The sequence below is a fragment of the Pteronotus mesoamericanus genome, unplaced genomic scaffold (assembly GCF_021234165.1).
Source record: "Pteronotus mesoamericanus isolate MK-2021 breed Mesoamerican mustached bat unplaced genomic scaffold, CSHL_Meso_final contig_182, whole genome shotgun sequence".
Lineage (NCBI taxonomy): Eukaryota > Metazoa > Chordata > Mammalia > Chiroptera > Mormoopidae > Pteronotus > Pteronotus mesoamericanus.
Genome location: NW_026555078.1, coordinates 19,354,480 through 19,375,635, shown reverse-complemented (window position 1 = coordinate 19,375,635; position 21,156 = coordinate 19,354,480). Strand labels below are relative to the sequence as shown.

Here is a 21,156-nt window from a genome sequence, read left to right as displayed (position 1 = left end):
TCCAACCCAGACTTCTCGCAGTCTGAGCCTCCCCACTGCTTTCTTCTCGACGCATTAAAAAATAAAAATTTAAAAAAAAAAAAAAAGGCAAGCGTCCATCACGTACTGGGGGGCTTAGGAGACAAAAGCAGCCCTGAAGTGAGGGTTCTGCATGGCTGCCACCTTGATCATAAATAATCTCTTCACCCCAATTATTTGTTTGGGTAACAATCATCTCTCCCCCATCCTAAAATTTCCAGAGTCCGGTTTCAGTAGGCAAGGGCAGACATAGACTTCGTGGAAGGAAGAAATTACTTGAGAAAAGGAATTCACAGCGTCATCAATACTGAAGGGTCTCTCGCAGCAGCAGCCCTTTCTGCCAGCATCTGCAGTTTTGACTGGGCAGCCCTCTTCACTCACCTTCCCGTCCTTGAGGGCCACCGGGGAAAGCTCCAGGCCCAGGCTGGCTCGCAGACGGAGTCTTAACGCCTTTCTCTGCCCAGAGGCTGTGGCCTCTCTCACCTCAGGGGTGCCCCAGTTCTGCAGGTGAAGGGACCGCACGGCCTGGTCCCTTGTAAAGCCACTCCCGGCGGGTAACAAATACTCATTGGCTATCGCGGGGCCTCAGAACTACCTTCAAAATGTTTCCTCCCTCCCTCAGCATCTCCGCTCCCCTTGCCAGCCCCACCAAGAGACCGCCCTGGCTGTGGGCGCCACTGGATATCTGCTGGGGGTCCAGGAAGCAGCTCTTCCTCTTCACAGAGATCGCAGGACAAGGAGGGGTTTTCACTGTCAAGATGGCCTCCAGGCTCTGAGTCTAGAAGTTTCCAGGGAGGCTTCTAATAATTAACAACTCCTTTACAGCCCTTTGTTCCTCTGCTGACTTCAGGGTGAAGAGTCTACGCTGGAGGCAGGAGGCTGTGAGAAGACTTCTTAGAACACAATAGATAGAAAACACCAAACTACACGTGAACAACGGAGGGGTGGTCACAAAATGCCATCCCTTACAATGGGCACCAGCGAGGGCCGCAGTGCCAGGGCAAACGTGAGAGGAGGGTTCCACGGGGCTGGCGCAGGGGCTGTTCTTCAAAAGGGCAAGATCCTTCCGGGAGAAACGGAGGGGCTGGCTGGAGTGCGGGAACCTGTGTGTGGAAGGTAAGCAGGTACTCGCCCTCCGGGTCCCACGTTTCCAGGCCCTCTGTGATCACTGGTTTTCCTTCCAGGTGGTCTGTCTGCATACATGGGAGCAGGGGCTCGATCTGGTTTGAACTGGGCTCCAGTTGGACCTCTCCAGCGGCAAGTCACCTGCTGTGAGCTGGGGGCCTAGGCTTGGCAGCCAAAGGCTGAGGCTTTTTCTTTGAGCAGTTCCCAGCATAAGTGGCAGCTCCAGCTTCCTACAGGAAACAAGACGGCATTACTAGCTGCACCTCTGCCAACCCCCAAGCCCCACCCCTGGGGCCCCAACGGCTGGTAAGCCTTGGTTTCTTTAGACTTTCACAATTCAGAGACCAAGTCCCAGTCCTGAAAAATGTGCTGGAGTCTGTAGCTCAGCCGAGAGTAAGTGTGGCTCAGAAAACATAAGTGCTCAGAGACGATCAGCTGAACTGCCGTCAGGACCCTCTCTCCTTGACGGTGCCTTTAACCGGCACTGCCGGACCTGGGCCCGCTCCCCCCGTGAGCTCACGCCACCCGCCATCTTAGCCATATGTCTGGGAAACATCTCTTTGGTCCTCAAGTTGAAATTGCAGCTGGTTGAACTGTGCCTCATTTTCTTCATCTGTAAAATGGTAGCGGTCGTACCTACCTCATAGGGTTGTGATGATTAAATGAGACAAGATATGAAAAGCCCTTAGCCCAAGGCCTGCACCATAGGGAGGGCTCAGTAAGTGGTAGTGGTAACTGTTGTTGTGATTGTTGATCTCATCACCATTACCTTCTGGGGGCTCAGCCACAGGGGGGTTTAAACAGTACATGTGGTAGCCACGGTCACAGTCATCACAGAAGAGTAGCTGGTCCTGGTGGAATACAGAGTAGATGGCAAGGAGGAAAGAGAGACTGAATTATTTAAGGCCAACATCTGGGCCCTACCTACTCCACCAGCTTTATTTCCACAGGTCAACCTCCCTGGATGCACCTTTCCAGAACCCCTTTTGAGTCTTCACTGTCCCCTGGAATTGTCCCCTGTGCTTTGCCCACACTTGGAATTCCCCCTTCTGCCTCCCCAGCTATGCAAATCCTACCCTGACTTTAGGATTCTGCTCAAATCATACCTCCTCCAATAAGCCTTTCTCAACTACCACCTCACATCTAAGCCTAAAGGAATTGATTATTCTTCTGAACTGCCACAGGCAATAACTCTGCCTCTATAAGGGCAGGAAACTAAATGTATGCATTTCTGTATTGCCGCGATGATTGCCCAGTGCACAGAAAGTACTTTACATGTTTGGACATTTTACTTGAATTCCTCTGAATGTCACTACTTCCATCTGTGAAACAAGCAACAACTGTAGTTGGTGGTAACGCCCATGATACCTCAGAACCATTTTAGGGTTTCATTATGCAAAGGTAGAGAAATGCAAATGAAGCCATTCTTCAGCTCCCCCGAACACCTCAGGAGCTGGAGCCTGGAGCCCAGGTGAGAACAGGACCCTCCAGCTGTGATTTAAGTCCAAGGACACAGCATGTACCTTTGCTCCTCCAGGTCCCTCTGCCTGGAGACTTTCCCAATCCCCGACCCCTTCCCTTCTGGACCATTCCCAACCATTCCCTACCCACCCTTCAAGCCTTCGAACCCTGATCTCCCACAAAGACTACACTAATCTACCTCACCTGGAAGTTCTCTATCCCCACTTGTATCCCCACAGGACTTTCCCTTTCTTATGACACTAAACTGCATTTTCCTTTACGTTACAAGCCTGGAATGTGGTAGACATCTATTCTGTTGAATAGTTCATTTGGAACACGCCTCTTCTGTCCACTCCTCTAGGTACTGTAGGGCCCTTGGGGCAGAACTTTGTCTTACTCATCTCTGTATCTCCTTCAGAACTTCCTTGCACACAGAAGCTCCTCAGTACATGTTTATGATCTAGTCCCCTTTGTCCAGTTCAGTCCTGTTCTATTCAGTGATCTTTGGACCTGCTTTGATAGCTTATAAGACATTTGCAAAATTAAATTTTGTATCAAGCCTCACCTTGGCTCCCACCAGTGCAGAGATCCTGGAAAAGTAGATACAGAAGTTGGAAACGCCAGTGAGCAAGCAATGAAGAGGGAGAGATCACGAAAGGCCTTTTGTATCATGCCAAGACTTTTCAGTGGGGCAATGAGAAGCTTTTGAAGAGTCAGTAATGCAGGAGTGACATGGTTAGACTTGCAATTTAGAAAGACCTCACTAGCAGCTACTGTGCAAAAATAGATACCCAGGTGGAGAGAGGTTGCTTCTAAAGACCACAGAGAACACTTAAGGGGCAGATATTGCCATGCAGGTGAGAGATGATGGTGGCCTGGACCGGGGCTGTCACATGGCGGGGAAAACAGGGTCTTGCTCCCATTCAAAAAGGAATAATTAGATGCGGAGAGTGAAAAGAAAGAAATCAAGAATATCTCCTGGGTTGTGACTTGGACAGCAAACCAAATGATGCAGCTGTCCACTGAGACATGGACAGAGGAGCAGATCTGAGGAAGGAGAGGGCAGCCTCAGCTATAGACATGTTCTACAGACTACAGATCACCCGGACGGATGCCCTAGGGGCATGAGGGGGTCAGAAAAAAGGCCTGGGCATGAGAGATGGATTTGGGAGTCGTTTATGATTAAACAGCAAGGATGGTCCTGGGAGAGGAAGCCCAGGGGGTGTGAGAGATGTCCTTGAACTTGTGCTCAATGGATGGGTGTCCATGAACTCCTTGAAATTATATGCACAACTATGTATATAGGTAGAAATAGATGTACATTTTTTTTTTTTTTGGAAAGAATATATCCATAGCTTTCATTGAAAAGGTACTTCTGAAAAATCAAGGACTCATAAAAGTTACTGAGAAAAAGGCCAAGAATAGACCCTTGGGGAACACCAACTTCAAGGGACAGGGAGAGAGAAAAGAGACTAAGAAGCAGTCAGAGAAGTAGAATGAAAACAGGACAGCGTGGTTTACTCCAAAAAAAAGTTACTTCATGACTGTCAGAGCAGAAGTATGCTGTTTGACAATACGATACAGGGATAATATCAGGAGAAAGAAGTTAGGGTGAGGACAGAAAATAGGGAGAGACTTATCAGAAACAGTATTACTAATGTCTGACAGACACTGGAACCCCTACTACAGTGCTGACACGAGGAATACAAGAAGGGAGAATACGCAGGCTGAGCTTTCCTAAAGGGGAACCAGGCCTCTCGGGGTTTAAATGTTTTCTGCATGGGGCTGATCATTGTCTAGAACCATATTCTCTTCTTTCCCATCTGCTTTTCAGGATAATTGCCTGTCCAAACTACCAAGAACCCCCAACTCATACTAGCCCCCATGAGAAACACAGTTTAAGGACCTCTATTCCCCAAGTATCTGAGAACCAGGATCCAGTATGGCTATAGTTCCAGAAGCCTAGGAATCCCATTCTGGGATGCGCAGTATAAATCCCTGACTAGGAAGAGGAACCCTACTGCCCAGACAGCCTCGCCCTTTGTTCCTCCCCTAAGGCTCTGCGGGGTCAACAAAACACCTCAGCATTAACACTATTTGTAAAGCCAAGGACCAGAATCAACCCAGATGACCATCAATAAGAGACTGGTTGAATAAAGAACTATGCAGCTGTAGGCAGGAAAAAAGATTACTCCATTGCTATGGAGTAATCTCCAGGATTATCAGTAGAAAAGAGAAGTGAAGAAAATATGTCTATCTGTTATCATTCTCTAAGAAAATCCTCCATTTTAGAAATCCATTTTCTTATAGATTCATATGCACATATAATATATATGCCTACATTAAAACAAAATGGAAAGATGAAACATACTTTTTGAAAATGGTTACCTATAAACAAAGTGAGAGGACAGTATAAAACAGGTAGGAGTTATACTTATTTTTGAATATACTGTTTATTTTATAAATTTGATTTTGGAACCAGTAAATATTTTACATAGTCATAAAGCAAAATTCATGTTGTAATTTGTCCCTAAAAACAAAAGAAAAATGAAACAAAGTAACCTAATTATGTATTAGTTGGTATAAACATACAGAAAGAAGTTATTCCAAGTGACTTTTTAAATTAAATGTATTGGGGTGCCATTGGTTAATAAGATCATATAGGCTTCAAGCGCACATCTCTATGATACATGATCTGTGTATTGAATTACGTGCCCAGCACCCACAGTCAAACCATCTCCTGTCACCATATATTTGGCCCCCTTTACCCTTTACTACCCACCACCCCCAAGTAGCTTTAAAATAAGTCATTTAACTGTACATCCTTAGTTGAATATCTCTTAGGACAAAAATAAGTGCAAATATGTGTATGTACATACTATATTTTGCTGTGTATAATGCGCACCTTTATGCCCAAATTTTGGAGGGAAAAATAAGGATGCACATTACACATGGGTAGTACTAATTCTGAACTTATATTAATGTTTTTAATTATTTTATTTATGCTTAGATGTTAAAGGTGTAACTCTAGAAAGCAATAATGATATCTATATGCAAAATAATATACTGGAATTCCATAATTTGTTTTGTTCCTAAATACAAATAAATAATTAAATTTAAAAATTAAAACGAAAGATTTTTTTTCCTGAAAGTTTGGGCTAAAAATGTGGGTGTGCATTATACACAGCAAAATATGGTATTTGGATGATTCAGAAGGCCACAGCTATGGGCAACTGGTGATTGGCAGCGTCATCACAACAACATGCCCACTCATGTATCACACTTGTACACAGTTTTCTGGCAAAACATCAAATCAGTAGATGAGTCCGCCCCACAACCCTACAGCCTAGATTTGGCACCTTGCAACTTCTGGCTTTTCCCAAAACTAAAATCACCTTGAAAGGTGATTTTCCCTTTGAAAGGGAAGAGATTTCAGACTGTCAATGAGATTCAGGACAGAGCAGCTGATTGAGAGAACCATGTGAGGTCCCAAGGTGCTCTTTGAAGGGACCTCAGGCATCATTGTCCTACATATAATGTTTCTTGTATCTTCTTTTATAAGTTTCTCTATTTTTTTATATTACATGACTGGATACCTTCTGGATATACCTCATATATTTAATGCCATTTTAGTATTCATATTTTTCTCTTTTTTTTTCTTAAAGAAAACTAACTTTTCATGTAATACTGGGTTGGTGGTGATGAACTCTAGCTTTTCTTGTCTGGGAATCTCTTTATCTGTCCTTTGATTCTAAATGATAGCTTTGCTGGGTAGAGTACTGTCTTGGTTATAGGTTCTTGCTCTTCATCAAGAACCTTTGAATACTCCTTGCCAATACCTTCTGGCCCGCAAAGTTTCTGTTGAGAAATCAGCTGATAATTTTATCGGAGCTCTCTTATATGTAACTAACTGCTTTTCTCTTGCTGCTTTTAACATTCTCTCTTTGTCTTTTACCTTTGGCCTTCTAATTATAATCTGTCTTAGTGTGGGCCTCTTTGGGATTACCTTGTTTGGGACTCTATACACTTTCTGGACTTGTATGCCACACCTTTCCTTCACCAAGTTAGGGAAGTTTCCCATAATTACTTTTTCACATAGGTTTGCAAATCCTTGCGCTCTCTCTCTTCTACTTCCAGCACCCCATGATGTGAATGTTGGTACACTTGAAGTTGTCCCAGAGGCTCCTTATACTAACCTCATTTCTTTTTCAGATTCTCTTTTTTCTTTTTGCTGTTCTGATAGAGTGTTTTTTGTTTCCTTATATTCCAAATCACTGATTTGATTCTTGGTTAATCTACTCTACTGTTGATTCCCTGTAAATTATTCTTAATTTCAGTTAGTATATCTTCACTTCTGACTGGTTCTTTTTTATGGTTTCTATCTCTTTTTTATGCTGTTGAAGTGCTCACTAAGTTCATTGCACATGCTTATAACTAGTGTTTTGAACTCTGCACCTAGTAGATTGTTCATTTCCATTTTGTTTAATTCTTTTTTCCGGAAGTTTGTTCTGATGTTTCTTTGTCTCCTCATTTCAGCAACCTCACTGTGTTTGTTTCTATGTATTAGGCAGAGCTACTACATCTCGTGGGCTTGGTGGAATGGCCTAATGTAGCAGGTGCCCTGTAGGGGCCAGTGGCACAGCCTTGCCATTCACCAGAGCTGGTCATTCTAGGTGCTCCCCTCCTCCCACCCCACAGGCCCTGTACACCCTCCTGTTGTAGTTGATCCTTGATTGCTGTTGGCACATCAACAAGAAGGATTTACCTCCAGACTGATGGGCTACAAGGACTAACTGTGACCACCAATCACCATGGGCTATCAGCTGTGCAGGGGCCCACCCCACAGGATAGGACTTACTTCATCAGGACTCTGATGCCCACTGAGTCCGCCCCTGCAGTGTGTCACTTGTGGAGGTGGTAGGGTGGAGCTTCAACATGGTCTGAAGCTCTCCACAAGCTGCACTGGCTGTGGGGCCTCCCAGGAGGTGCAGGCTAAGGTCTGTCACTGCCAGAGTTCTGCTTGGGGCCGTCCATCATGAACTACAAAGGGATCCGCAGATGGATGCTACTTGTGCTGGGCTTGGAGTGCCCAGGAGAGACCATGCTATGAACCAAGGCCAGTTGCTGCTAGTGCCCGGCCTGGGGCCACTTAGCAAGAGGTACAGGGCACACCAAAGCCAGATGCTGCTTATTTGAGAGATTTTAGAAAAGTCTGAAGCATGAGCAAAGAGAAGCCACATGTATGAAATAGCCAATGGAAACAGCTTCGGTGGGCCGCGAATTGGGTGGGGTGGGTCTCTCCAGGAATCACCAGGGAAGGGGAACAGTGATAGCCAGGTTGAAGGAGACCAGATATGGCAGCCAACTGCCTACTGTCTTTGAGGGAGGCTCGGAAAAAGGAAAAATGGCCTCTGCCAGCACTTCTGTCTGGGAGAGGGCTGCACCTCCAGTCTTGTCCTGATGCCAGATAATTCAATTCCTCCCTGATGTCTCTGTTGCCTTTGTAGCTGCTGCTACAGCACTAGAGCTCACAGAAAGTGAATCTCAGTATGTGCATGGGTCCTTTAAGGGGAACTGTCTGGGACTCCAGAAGTCTTTCATCTTACTCAGCCACACTCCCTGCTGATTTTTACAGCCAGAAGTTACGGGGGATTTTCTTCCTGGCACTGGAACTCTGGGCTGGAGCCTGGTTTGGGGCTGGGACCTCTTGCTCATCAGCAGAGACTTCCATAGCCAATATATCCCTCCCAATTCTCATTCACTATATGTGGGTGTGGGACCAGACCATTCCACATCTCCACCCCTCCTATCCGTCTCAATGTGGCTTCTTCTTCATATTCTAAGTTTTAGGACTTCTGTTCAGTTAGATTTCAGGTAGTTCTGAATGATGATTGTTCTGTAGCTTCGTTGTAATTTTGATGTAGTTGTGGGAGGATGCGAGTACCGTGTTTACCTACTTTGCTATCTTGACCAGAAGCTGTCATGCTTTCTTGATATCTTTGTGACAGTTCCTCAGTTTCTTTGTCTTTCTTGACCTTGACACTTTTGAAGAGTCCAGGCCAGTGATTTTATAAAATGTCACTCAATTTGAGCTTGTCTGATATTTTTTCATGAGAAGATTAAGGGTATGCATTTTTTGGCAAGAAAACTACACAAAAAATGTTATGCTTTCTCAGTGCATCATATCAGGGGGCACTTATACCAATATATTACTAGTAATGTTACTCTGACCTTATAGTTAAGGTAGTGACTGCCAGTTTCTCCACTGTAGAGTTATTACTTTTCTCTTTGTGATATATTAATAAATAATCTTTTTGGAGAGATAACTTGGGATTATGCAAACACTCTGTTTCTCATCATACTTTTGCCTGCTAATCTTAGCATTAATTGATGATTCTTGCTTATTACAGCCATAACTGTGATGTTTGCCTATTGGTGATTTCCCTCTACCCTCTACATTTCATTCATAGGAATTCTGCTCTAAGGAAGAGTTTATTTCTTCCCCGCATATTTATTTATTTTCAATTTTTAAAAATGTCAGTATGTACATTTATTTTGTTCTTTGAGTTATAATCCAGTACCATCATTATTTACTTTGTTGCTCAAATTGCTCCATGTTTGGCCACTAGGATTTCCTTCGAGTGTTTCCTGTGTCCTTTAGATTTGCCCTATCATTTTGTGAGGACTTCCCCACTTTCTAGTGCCACAGTGTGCTCCCAGCTCCACTTATACAGGAGTAAGCAAAAGGAGGTTTACCGTTGTGAGTCAGGAAAGATTTTATTCTTGTATTATTATGTAGTTATTAATTATTGTGTTATTTATTATTTTTATTACTAACCTACTTTTGCCCACCCCAGTATTCTCCTAGCTCCAGCCCTGGCACCAGCCATTCTCCAAGGGTCCCTGGTTCCTTTTATTGGAGAACAGTGCAGTTGATCCTTGAACAATACAGATTTGAAATATGTGGGTTCATTTATAGATTTTTTTTAATAAACATTATAAATATATTTTCTACTCCTTATGATGTTTCTTAATAATATTTTCTTTTTGCCCTAGCTGTTATGGCTCAGTGGATTGAGCACCAGCCTGTGAACCAAAGGGTCGCTGGTTCAATTCCCTGTCAGGCCACATGCCTGGGTTGCAGGCCGGGCCAGGTCCCCAGTAGGGGCCACACGAGAGACAACCATACATTGATGTTTCTCCCTCTCTCCCTCCCTTCCCGTCTCTCTGAAAATAAATAAAACTTTTAAAAAATTTTCTTTTCTCTAGCTTAGTTTATTGTAATAATACAGTAAGTAATATATGTAATAAACAAAATATATGTTAATTGGCTCTGTTATTGGTAAGATTTCTGGTCAATGGTAGGCTGTTAGTTAAGATTTGGGGGAGTAAAAATCATACAGTGGATTTTTCACTGCACATGGGGGTTGGCGCCCCTAACACTGCATTGTTCAAAGGCCAGCTGTGTTTAGAAACCAATATATGGGTAATATCTATAGTTGCTTCTGGGCCCTCCTAGCCAACAGAGTTAGGAAATAATAAAGTATGTGTAGATGCTCATGCACACATCTGCATTTATTTTTATTTCTATTCATATGTGTATATACATACAGATAGCTATAGAGATATATATGTGAACATATATCATATAATATATGAAAAATCATAAATTCCTACTAATAGCCCCTATTCCAACCCAGCACCATCAGGTTCAGCTTAGCCTTCCCCCTTTATCTGAATATTTTTTCTCTGACATTGAGAAACCGACTCATTATTCACAATACATATTAGCTCAGACCTGTACACATGTAAAGTAGTTTCAGAATGACTAATTCACATGCCTGTGATAAACAAATTTACTCACTAGAGTACAAAATTTGTATAGTTATTTCTGTTTTTAGCCCTAAAATACACAAATACTACTTTCCAAAGTTACTTAAGTTTGTTCTTTCCTACCCCACCCTTCAGTATGGTTAAGCTACCTATTTATATTATAAGTAGGGTCATTTGTCACTGATCATATTCCATTTTCAGTTCTCCCCACATCCTGGTTGTTTTTCAGTATTTGTCTACTGTAGGGTATGTGAAACTACACCCTGGTTCTAAGACTCAGAGCTATACAAAAAGGCATCCTCAGAGAAGCGTCACCCCCCTTATCCAGAGCATCCTTCCCCGATTTCCTCCTTCTTTCTACCCCATTCCCACTCACTCATTGGTTATCACTCTGTAGATAACCGATCTCTTTAGCTTCATGTTTATACTTCCTGTATTTCTTTTATACAAGTGAACAGATATATGGATATTTTCTTATGCCTTTCCTACAAGAATGGCAGCATATAGATCTATTTTTACTTTGCTTTTTCATTTAACATTATATCCTGGAAATCACTCCATATTAATTCATAAGACCAGCCTTGTTGTTTTTTCAGCATCTGCATAGCACTCCATTGTGTGGCTGTACCATCATTATCCAACCGTTCTTTGTAGGAGCACTCAGCTCATTTCCAATATTTTGCAAGTGTAAACAATGCAAACATGAATAACCTTATGCAGATGTATTTTCATAGTGTTGTGGGTATACTTGTATCTTTAGTGTGGATTCCTAGAGGCGAGACTGCTAAGTCAACAGATAGGTGCATAGTAGTTGTATTAGGTATTGTTAAATTTCACTCCAGAAGGGTTGTATCACTTGGGAATCCATCGACAATCTATGAAGGTGTCCGTTTTCCCACAGTTTCATCAACAGAATATATTGTAATTTTTTTTCAAGTTTAATAAAGAAATGGAACCTCTGTGTTGTTTTAATTTGAATTGCTTTATAGGTACATTTGAACTATTTTATTTTTCAAAATTTTGGGACCATTTATGTATCTTTTGTGTATTGTCTTATATGTCTTTCTCCCATTTTCTATCAGGTTTCTGGTCCCTTGTCCCTCAAATTTTAAGAGTTCTTTATATGTTAGGGATACTAGCCTTTTATCTGTCGTATATGCTGCAAATATTTTCTCCCAGTTTGTCAGGTGTCCTTGTACTTTATTGTGTTTTTCACTATGCAAATTTTTGTGTGGTCAAATTTTTAAGTATTTTCTCTTATTGCTTCTGAATTTTGAATCACAGGAAATCTTTCCTTATATTTAGATTAAAGAAGAATTCACCCATGTTTTCTTCTAGTACTAACATGATTTTACTTTTGTATATTTAGATCCCCAGTCCATTTGGAGATTGTTCTGTTGTGTTACGTGGACCTAATTTTATCTTTCCCCAAATGGTTATCCTACTATCCCAGCACCATTCATAAAAATGTATATATTTGATCCAGTAATTTTAGACACAACCTTTATCCTACACTAAATGCCCATAGGTAGTTGGGTCAATTTATGGGGTTTCTATTCTATTCCATTGTTCTACTCATCTATATTGTTTTAATTATAGAGGCTTTATGTATGTTTTAACATCTGGTAGGTCTAAATCTACTCTCAAAATGTATTGTTTTCTTAGCTATTCTTGCATGCTTGTTTTCCCATATGAACTTCAGTATCAATTTGTCTAGTTCCATTAAAAAAGAACTTTGTGTTTTTATTGGGAATTAAATTTGTAAATTAACTTAGGAAGAACTGACATCTTTATAATGTTGATTCATTCTATCCAAGATCACACCCTGTCTTTCCACTTGCTCAAGACTACTTCTGTATCTTTTCAAAGGTGTTTTAAAATCTTCATATAAGTTTTACACATTTACTCTTAAGCTTATTTTTAAGTATTTCTTTTTTGTTGCTATTGCAAGTAGGGTTTCTCTACTATTATGTCCTCTAACTGGTTATTATTTGTGCATATGAACACTATTAATTTTTGCATGGTAATTTCATATGCTGCTACTTTTAATGTTTGAGTTAGCTTTATCATTGATTCTCTTAGTCTTTTCAGAGATACAGTTATAATTTATGAAATAGAGTTTAACTAAAAACAAAGAGAGTTCTACTACTTGGTTGATTTCTGTTGTCTAATTACATTATCTAATATCTCTAAAATAATGATAATGGATAAAAGTAGTAGAGATAGTGTGCATCCTTATCTAGTTCCTGATCTTAGTAGAAATGTCTCTAGTGTTTCCCCATAAATAAGATAATGGCTTAAATTCTAAGATATAAAAAGTTTATCATATTAAGAAAGAATCCCACAATTTCTATTTTCTTGAGTGCTTTATCATGAATAGGTGTTGAAACCACTCTGTTATTTTGAAAACTAATACATGAAGGAAACAAATTAAGTGTTTATCCTGCCTTTTTTTAAATATAATCTATTCCTTAGAGTAACCAAGGTCCCAGTGGTACAATGGCCCCAACTGTTCTGGGGTCAAGGGGGAAGGTCCTGGCTGACATTTTCTTCAGGAACCCAATCACAAGAGTCCTGCTTTCCTCTCCACCCCTCAAAGCCTCCCAGCTCCATGGACTTCTCCCTACTCGGGGGAAGCCCCAAACTCACATCATTCTCTGAGGTCCCACACAGGATACAGGATTTGCACTCTATGCACTGCCACTTGTAGGTCTTGACGGCCTCAGTCATGTTCAGGGTAAACTGCAGGCAGGTCGGGTGACCTAGGGGAAGCAGAAGTGGCAACGTTAGGGCCAGAGGGTCTGACTTGTCACCTCTCATCACAGCTAACTGAAAACACATTTATGCCCGACTTGGAGGTAACACGTGTTGGGAAACAAGCTAGGGACCTGGATGGGGCCCTACCCACACTCCTCTCCCACCCACAGTCACATAAAATCAAGGCCTAAAGAGAGAGAACGGCATTGACCCTTTCACCGGGGACAGATGCCATCCAAATCCTCTTGCCTTAAGAGCATTTCCCCCTAGAGGTATAGCCAGTTATGAGGACAGGAAGTGGTGATCAGAGAGAGAGAGAGAAAGGACACTGCACAGCACACGGCACATGGAGGCCCTGTGAGAGTCACCATTAACTCCCAGCCCCAGGATCGGCTGTGGCAGGAGCAACACACAAAGCTAACTGGGCCTTCTGATCCACAGAGTTGTTCCCACTGCCTCCAGGCAACGCGGGGGAAGAGTGTGTGAGGTTTCCAGAGGCGGAGCTCAGGGGCGCTGTGAGGCAAGCACCACTGCACTGTGATCCGAAACATCCGTGCCCATGCCCAGGGGACTGGCCGGGTCCGCGCCCTGCACAGGGGGGAGCGGCCTGGCAGGGAAGGCCAAGAAGTGCGGCATCACAGCAAAGGGGACACAGTGGCCAGGTCTATCCTCAAAGGACTGGCCGCTGGCTTTAACTCTTTTCTCCAACCCAGGTATCACATTAGCCAAGCCAATAACAGGATTGGGGAGGGACATTAAGCTGTAACCTTAGAGCCCACAGTCCCCGTGGGCCAATGCTGAGGCTTGGCCTGCAGAGCTGGCCTCTGTTCTCAGCCACAGCTCGCCCAAAAGAGAGACACCGGCACTGAGAGGACAGCTCAAAGCCGTAGAGTGTGAAGACTTTTGACCTTCTCTTTGGCAGGGAAAGGAAACTTGGATGATGACCCCAGGTTTCCCAGTGCTGTCCGTCTGCCTGGAGCGCCCGGGGCAAAGCCCATTACTGACTCTGTCACAGAGGAATTGACAGCTGTGCCTGCTGCTGGGGTTGCCCCTCTCCAGTGCTCCCCCCCTGCCGAACCCACCATGCAGTGCATTGTGCCGCCCCTTCCACGTGAGGGATTATGTCCTTCCAAAGAAGGGCACTAGAGCATGTGGGGGGCGGGGGGCATTGCTAATTAAGAGTTTCACTGACCTAGAGCCCCCCCCCACAGGTGGTTAGGACCCCCTGTGGTACCACCACCACTTGGCAAAGCCACATCCTAGCACAAGGCCCACATTTCCTCCCTTTGAAATCCTCAGAGAGCCAGTTACAACATGGTCATTTAGTATTCATACCGTCTACTCAGTTAACATGAGGACCCTTCAAATTTGGGGCTCTGCAAATACAAACCACGCTGTTATCTCTGAGAGAGTAAGAGTCGGGGTGGGAAGGACTCATTGATGGGGGAAGGGGGGCCACTTAGCAAAGAGCAAGCGGAAATACCGAGGAGAGCCCTGATCTAAAAGCTGTTCAAGGACTTCTCAGATGCCATCCAACCTAAAGACCCCTATAGCTCTGGACTAATAACCCTCTCAAAGTGACACCTCAGTAGTGACCCCAAAGATAAAGAAGCCTGGCAATAAAAGCCTGGATGAACATCCAGCTGATACTCATGAAAGCACCTCAGAGATCTGTCTAAGAGGAGCACTGGCCATGGCTGTTCCCTAACCCAGTCTCAGAGCGAATACTGGAATCGGAATAGGAGAGAAGGTACCAGTCTGAGATTCTGAGCGGTATGGACCATATGGGTCCAGGTTCTCCGACAGGGCACCTTGGGAAGCTGGCAGATGAGTTCATGGAGCAGATACCCATAGAGGCAAGTTGACTCTGCCCAGTTCCATGGCCTCAAGGCCACCCCCCAGCCACAACCGGCCAGCTTACAATAATTATTCATGAATCTGTTCATGAATGAGTATTTACGGAGCACCTGTTAGGCCAGCCATTGCACTAGACAGAAAAGATACAGTGGTGAGCAAGACACCCCGAATGCTTCTAATTAGAGAGAACTCAAATTAATGAAGCATATACCTCCTTATTTACAACTGTATGATAGGTGCCATGAAGGAAAATCATAATTGGCAGTGAAAGGAAACCATAGGAGAGCCTAACCTAGTCCGAGATGCCAAGGAAACATTTCCCGACAGGGGAGGAGCTGGCTGTGTGGGAGAGGGGAGTGTTCCAAGCGGAGACAGCAGCATGTGCGCAGGCTCTGAGCAGCGGAAGAGCTGGGCAAATGGAGAGGAAAAGAAAGGCCAGTGAGCAGAGGCTTGGTGAGCAAAAGGAGAAAGGCAAGAGGCAGCTGGTGAGGTTGTCGGAGCCAGATTACACAGGCATTAGTAGCCCTTATTTATTAAGGAATTGGGACTTTAAAATCATTAAAGGTTTTTAAGCAAGACTGGGACTGGATCACTTTGTATTTTTAAGGAATGTACTTTAGCATGAACGAGCTTGTGGGTGATGAAGCAGTTCTGTATCCCCATTGTGGTGGGAGTTACATATATGGTAAGATTGCACAGATTATTCATATACGCACGTAAGTGCACAGTGTGTGGGCATGTAAAACCAGCGAGGTCTGCAACGCCATTGATGTCAGTTGACTGGTTTTGATACTGAATTACAGTTATGTAAGATGTTAACCAGTGGAAGAAACTGTTTGAAGGGTGCACATGACCTCTCTGTAATATATTTAATAACTTTATATGATGCCATAATTATTTCAAAATAAAAAGTTGAGAAGATCTTTTTATATAAGGGAAACACAAACAAAACTTAAAATCATCAAGAAGAAAGGATGGGAGGGAAGGAGGAAGGAAGAGGAAGCAGAAAAACAAGGGAGAAAGAGAGGGAGGGAGGGAGGGAGGGACGGAGGAAGGAAGGAAAGAAAGAGCTAGTAAGAAAAGAATCTGTGAGGGCTGGGCAATGAAGGGGGAAGGGGGAAGTGGGGGGAGGCAGTGGGGGTGGGGTGGTAATGTAGAGATGCAAAAATTGTTGCCAGGAAACTAGTTCAGAGGCTGATTCAGCTACCAGGAGAGAGACAGGATGATTAAACTAAGGTGGGGATTTGAAGAATATTAAAGATATAACTGAGAGGACTTAACCATTATTTGAACTTTGGGAGAGTGGGAAAGGAGCGACGATGAGGAACATTCTCGAGTTCCTGACCTCAGAAATTAGGTGGGCTGCAGTGGAGCTCACTCAGGCGAGGGAGAGGGTGGTAAGCACACAGGGGCCAATGGAGGAGCGGGAGGATTCTCTCTGTCGGATTCAGGAAGTCTGTGAGACTTCTGGAGAAAATGTCAGAAGGATAGTCGAATATATGTGTTTAGAGCTCAAAAAAGAAGCATGAACTAGACATGTAAATTTAGGGTGTTTGCTAAATAGGTAAGAATTAATAAAAATTATCTAGTAAAATAGAAAAGAGCACAAGGTGAGAAGAAAAGGAGAAGAGAGAAAAAGGTCTAGGACTGAGCTTTGAGGAACTCAGTTATTCGAAGCTCAAAAGAAAGATTAACAGAGAAAACTGAGAAGATAGCCAGAGAGGTGAGCCACAAACCAGGCAAATATGGCGTCATGGCGGCCAAAGAAAAGGAGGGCCTGGTCAGCCATGTTGACTACCACCAGTTCTTGAGTTTGTCATTGCTCAATAATGGCCCAGAGGGAGGGCATGTTGACAGATCAGAGTAGAAGCTGCCCTATGCACAATGACACTCTTTGGTAGTATCCTCTCCCCTAGGAAGGAAGGTCAGCATATTCCAGAGCATGACATGGAACTCCGCAGCCAACTGGAGCTGCCTCAGCAGGTGGGGATGGGATGGGGGGCGGGGGAGAGGCGGAGTGTGTGTTTCATGTAGCCAACAACACTCTACAGATAAATTTACTCAAAGCCAATGCTATGTTCAAGTTTTCTCAGACCACTGCGCTGAGCCCTGAAGACATTATCTGGTATAGTTCTGAACTAGTGAACAGTAGCAAGTAGGTTTTAGAAACACCTGTTGGAAGTCTCTGAAAATGTCCAAGGGCTTTCTCTGTGTTCCAGTCTTGAGAAAGTCATCAGCCTCCCCAAAGACCTTCAAACCCAAAGGAAGGGAATGACATTCACACATTCACACCCTCTCTCCCCTGCCAGTGCCCCCTCCCACCCTGCCCATAAAATGTAGGACTAAGATTAGCCTCAGCTCTGGCTGCAGCCTCCTTCAGCTCAGAATTCAAGACATCACTCAAGTGCCAGGGGAAAGTAAAGGATGCAACTTCTCAGCCAGGGAGGGTGAGGCACAAAAAGCCAAGTCACCCAACCAGCCATTAATTAACAGGTACAAAAACTATGCCCCAAACTAAATCCTCCCGTCTGGGCCACCGTACCAGGTTGGCTGGCCAGCTGTTGCTTGTCTCCCAAAACTGAAAAAGTCATTTACCAGCCAAAACTGTAAGACTAAGACTTCTTATCTATCATGGAAATGACTGAAATTAGGCACACTGTTGCACAAAAGGAAGTTTCTAAGAAAAGAGCTAGAAACCCATTTCTAGGTTTTACTGTTAGAGCTCCTTATTTTTGCCCAGAAATAATTCCTAAAATCCTTAGACGTAAAAGGATAATAGATAGAGTTTTTCCAATTCAAGGGTGGTAGAAAAAAGAGGCACATTTGTTGTAAAGCAATTTACCTGTAGTCACTTGCTACTTAAAGATTCCTATCTTAATCTCTTCTGTAAATTGACATCATTCTCTAATGTGCTAGCTTGGAAATCTGGACTTTTAAAATACTTCCAGTTTTCTTTAAGTAAGGAATATGTGCATTGCTATTTAAACAGCCCAATGAAGCAAGAGGAAACAACCCTCCCCAGGTTCCCCTGGGTGAGATGATTCAACGGGACATTTACAAGATTCCAATTACCAAAATGAACTTAGAAAGTGGTACAGCGCGTGTGATTCATCCTAGCCAGAGCACTAAAAACCAAGGCCTCCCTGAATTGTTCCTCCAAATTTGTTCTACCAGGAGGGTTCAGTGAATCGTCTGACCACTTATTTGGTTGGTCCTGTGGTCCACTTGGACTTGGTGTGAAGAGGCATTCTTAGTCCAGCCCTAACCCTTTCCAAAATGGGCCCCCATCCTCCCGAAAAGCTGAGACAGGACGTGTAACCGATGGCCGCCACGTGTGGGAGACCTCTCTGTGGACAGGGCTTTCAGACAACAGGGCCTCAGCTGCAGGGCGCTCTTTCAGCAGATGGGGAAGAAAGGGAACCCCGGGGGTGTGAGGGGTTCCTCAGAAGGGAGAAGGCTGTCCGCGAGGCTGGCGCGCATGACTACTGTCCACTGGGCTCGGTGAAAAAGAGGAAGCAGGCACCTGGCCACAGTGGCTGCACCCTCGCCCCTTGGAGGACACATCTCATGCCTTTTCAGGACCCATGTGCACAGATGCTGCGATTGTTCCAGGGAGGGCCAATGGGATGTTGTGGTATTTGAGTGAGACGGCACAGATAAATAGCCCAGCAAAACCAGTGTTAGTTTCATATTCACAGCTGCCGACTTCCTCACGTGCTCATACACAACCGCCCACATATGAGTATTTCCAACCTTTTAGGGATGAAAATATCTACCCTTGTTGATTAAGCTCATATTAGAAGTCATTAACCAGTCAGTATCACTCTAGATAGTGGGTACAGTGAGAGAAACACAGTTCATTTTCAACAAACCCTGGGCAAAAAGAAATATACAAACTGCTATGACATGTGTCTCTTACATTAGGATCCTTATTAAAAGAGTTTTTTATTTTATTATTGCCAATATTTAATTTTGACTAGGCTAAGCCACATCACTGATTAAATTAGAGCTCCAGGAACAAAAACTGCATTATCTTGATAGGTATGTGCTGAAAACATAAATAAAACAGATACAAATAGCTGTGGAACTATCACGGTCTATTATTTATTCATTGTTAAATTATTACCACCTAATTATATTTTATTACCTTATTTATCAATGTTGATCTCTTAACAACTAATTTCTCAGGAAAGGAAAACCTAAATATCCCTGTTTCTCAGTGCAAAACTCAAAACTGTGCCTCTTGGTCTGATGCCTGGTTTATAGAAATTATATTATTTAAATATGTAGGATCAGTTCTAATCTGAAATAACACCGAAAACAAGTCTCCATGAGCATTCATTAGAAAATAATTTAGTTCAAATTTCTAACAGTTCTCTATATTCATACACACATAAAAATTCTGATATTTACATATTACAAAAATATGTAAGACACTTTCACTAAAGAATTTGTGCAGAGTGCAGTCAAATCTGAATCATCCATGCTAAAGAGTAATTTGAGGAGAAAAAAACATTACTAGCTCACTTTGCGAAGCCATCTCATTCAATCAGATCCACTCATTCTCATTTTCTCTCTCTCCCCACCTACCTCCACTTTGAGACCCAGCGTGTAAGGTGGAGGGAACGAGGCTCTGAGTCATATACTTAATCTGTAAAATGGTGAACCTTTAAGCAATCAAGAAGTCAATCTCTGTAGACATATATTACGACCAGTCTGTTAACCAGGCGCTGCTTCTTCACTGAATATTTCTCAAGCCTGATTTCTAAACCTTCTGTAATGGTCCACAGGCTCCCCTCTCCTCTGCCCCAGATGTCACCTCTAACACTAAGACATCTGCAAATCGATGACCACACTGGCACTCCCAAGGCACCTGCTTGGTTCCTTTCCCCCTCATCATGCTTAATGTACTTCAAAGAAGAAAAAGAAAGGAAAGAGTGTGGAAAGGATAAGGACCAAACCAACAAAAACACATTAAAAATAAATGATGGTGTGAGCTGTGGCTGCCCTTTGCTTGGGAAAAACACTTTACTGTGCAGCAAACTCAGCTCGACTTAGAGATCTGTTATCCACTCTCAGGCTGTCAAACGCCAGGGCACCCCAGCACCACGCGGGAGGCAAACCACAGAGACTGTCACACTGATAATCATTATCAATAACCACACAAAGCACATTCATGTGAGAGTGTTAGAGGCACATGGGCTAAAAACAGCTATGGGCTCGTGTGCCATTCTCAAATAGCCCTAGAAATTCTCCAAGTTTTCATGGTCAAGTATGGTCCAAATGAGTCTCATCTATAACCCTGGGGGCACTGTGACTGATCTTCTTAAAGGGAAATAATGGGATGGGACAGATTTGACCTGATTTATGTAATTTACCTGACTGGCCCAGGTTGGGGTCAAGGCACAGCACTAGAAAGATGTCAAGAGCCACAGTAATAATCCTAGAGCCCCTAGTAAGTCACTGCGGCTGAGGACCAAGGATAATTCATTCATTTACTCACTCCCTCAACAGTATTTGTTGAAAGAATAAATGTAGCAGGCACTCTTCTAGGCCCTGGGGATATAGCAATGAGAAAAAAACCAACCCTGCCCTCATGGAGCAAGTACCACAATTTCAAGTATATTGTGGCATCTGTGTCCCCTAGACAAATCCCTTTGTCTCTCTAGGCATTAGTTTCCCAATTGTTCAGTGAAAGGATAGGAACCTGCTATCCATGAAGCTATAGCTCTGTTGATGCCATCCATAAGTAATATTTTTAGAGATACTATTGATCTCAAATTGTCCGTCTGGTTGGTGGGGCAAGTCTTCTAGAATTTGCCTGCTAAAACTCAAAGTGGAAAAAAAAAAAAAACTAAGAAGAAAATTAAAATAAGCAGTTGGCACTGCTAAAATTTATGTCAACTTTTCCACTGGACTAGCCCAATCCTAGACCAATATCATGTCAGAAAGCTAAAGAAATCTAGAAATCTAGAGCATTCTCATCAACCATACCACCCCACCCCCCAGCAATAAGTTGGTCTGTCCGGATGGGTTATCAATGAATGTGCAGGCCAAGAAGCCCTGGATAAGGTTAATCCATGAGGAATATCAGATCTGCATTGA

At 43.3% G+C, this 21,156-nt stretch overlaps 1 protein-coding gene across 1 annotated transcript in view; it reads right to left on the bottom strand.

The window, feature by feature from the left end:
* Nucleotides 1–688: 688 nt before the first annotated feature.
* Nucleotides 689–21,156, bottom strand: part of DPF3 (double PHD fingers 3) — a 240,227-nt gene continuing 219,759 nt past the window's right edge. The window contains exons 9-11 of the mRNA XM_054567332.1: nt 13,087–13,199; nt 1,913–1,994; nt 689–1,373 (exon numbers count right to left, since the gene is read on the bottom strand). Coding sequence (XP_054423307.1) covers nt 1,303–1,373; nt 1,913–1,994; nt 13,087–13,199 — 266 coding nt within the window. The 3' untranslated portion in view covers nt 689–1,302. The remainder of the gene's footprint in view (nt 1,374–1,912; nt 1,995–13,086; nt 13,200–21,156) is intronic.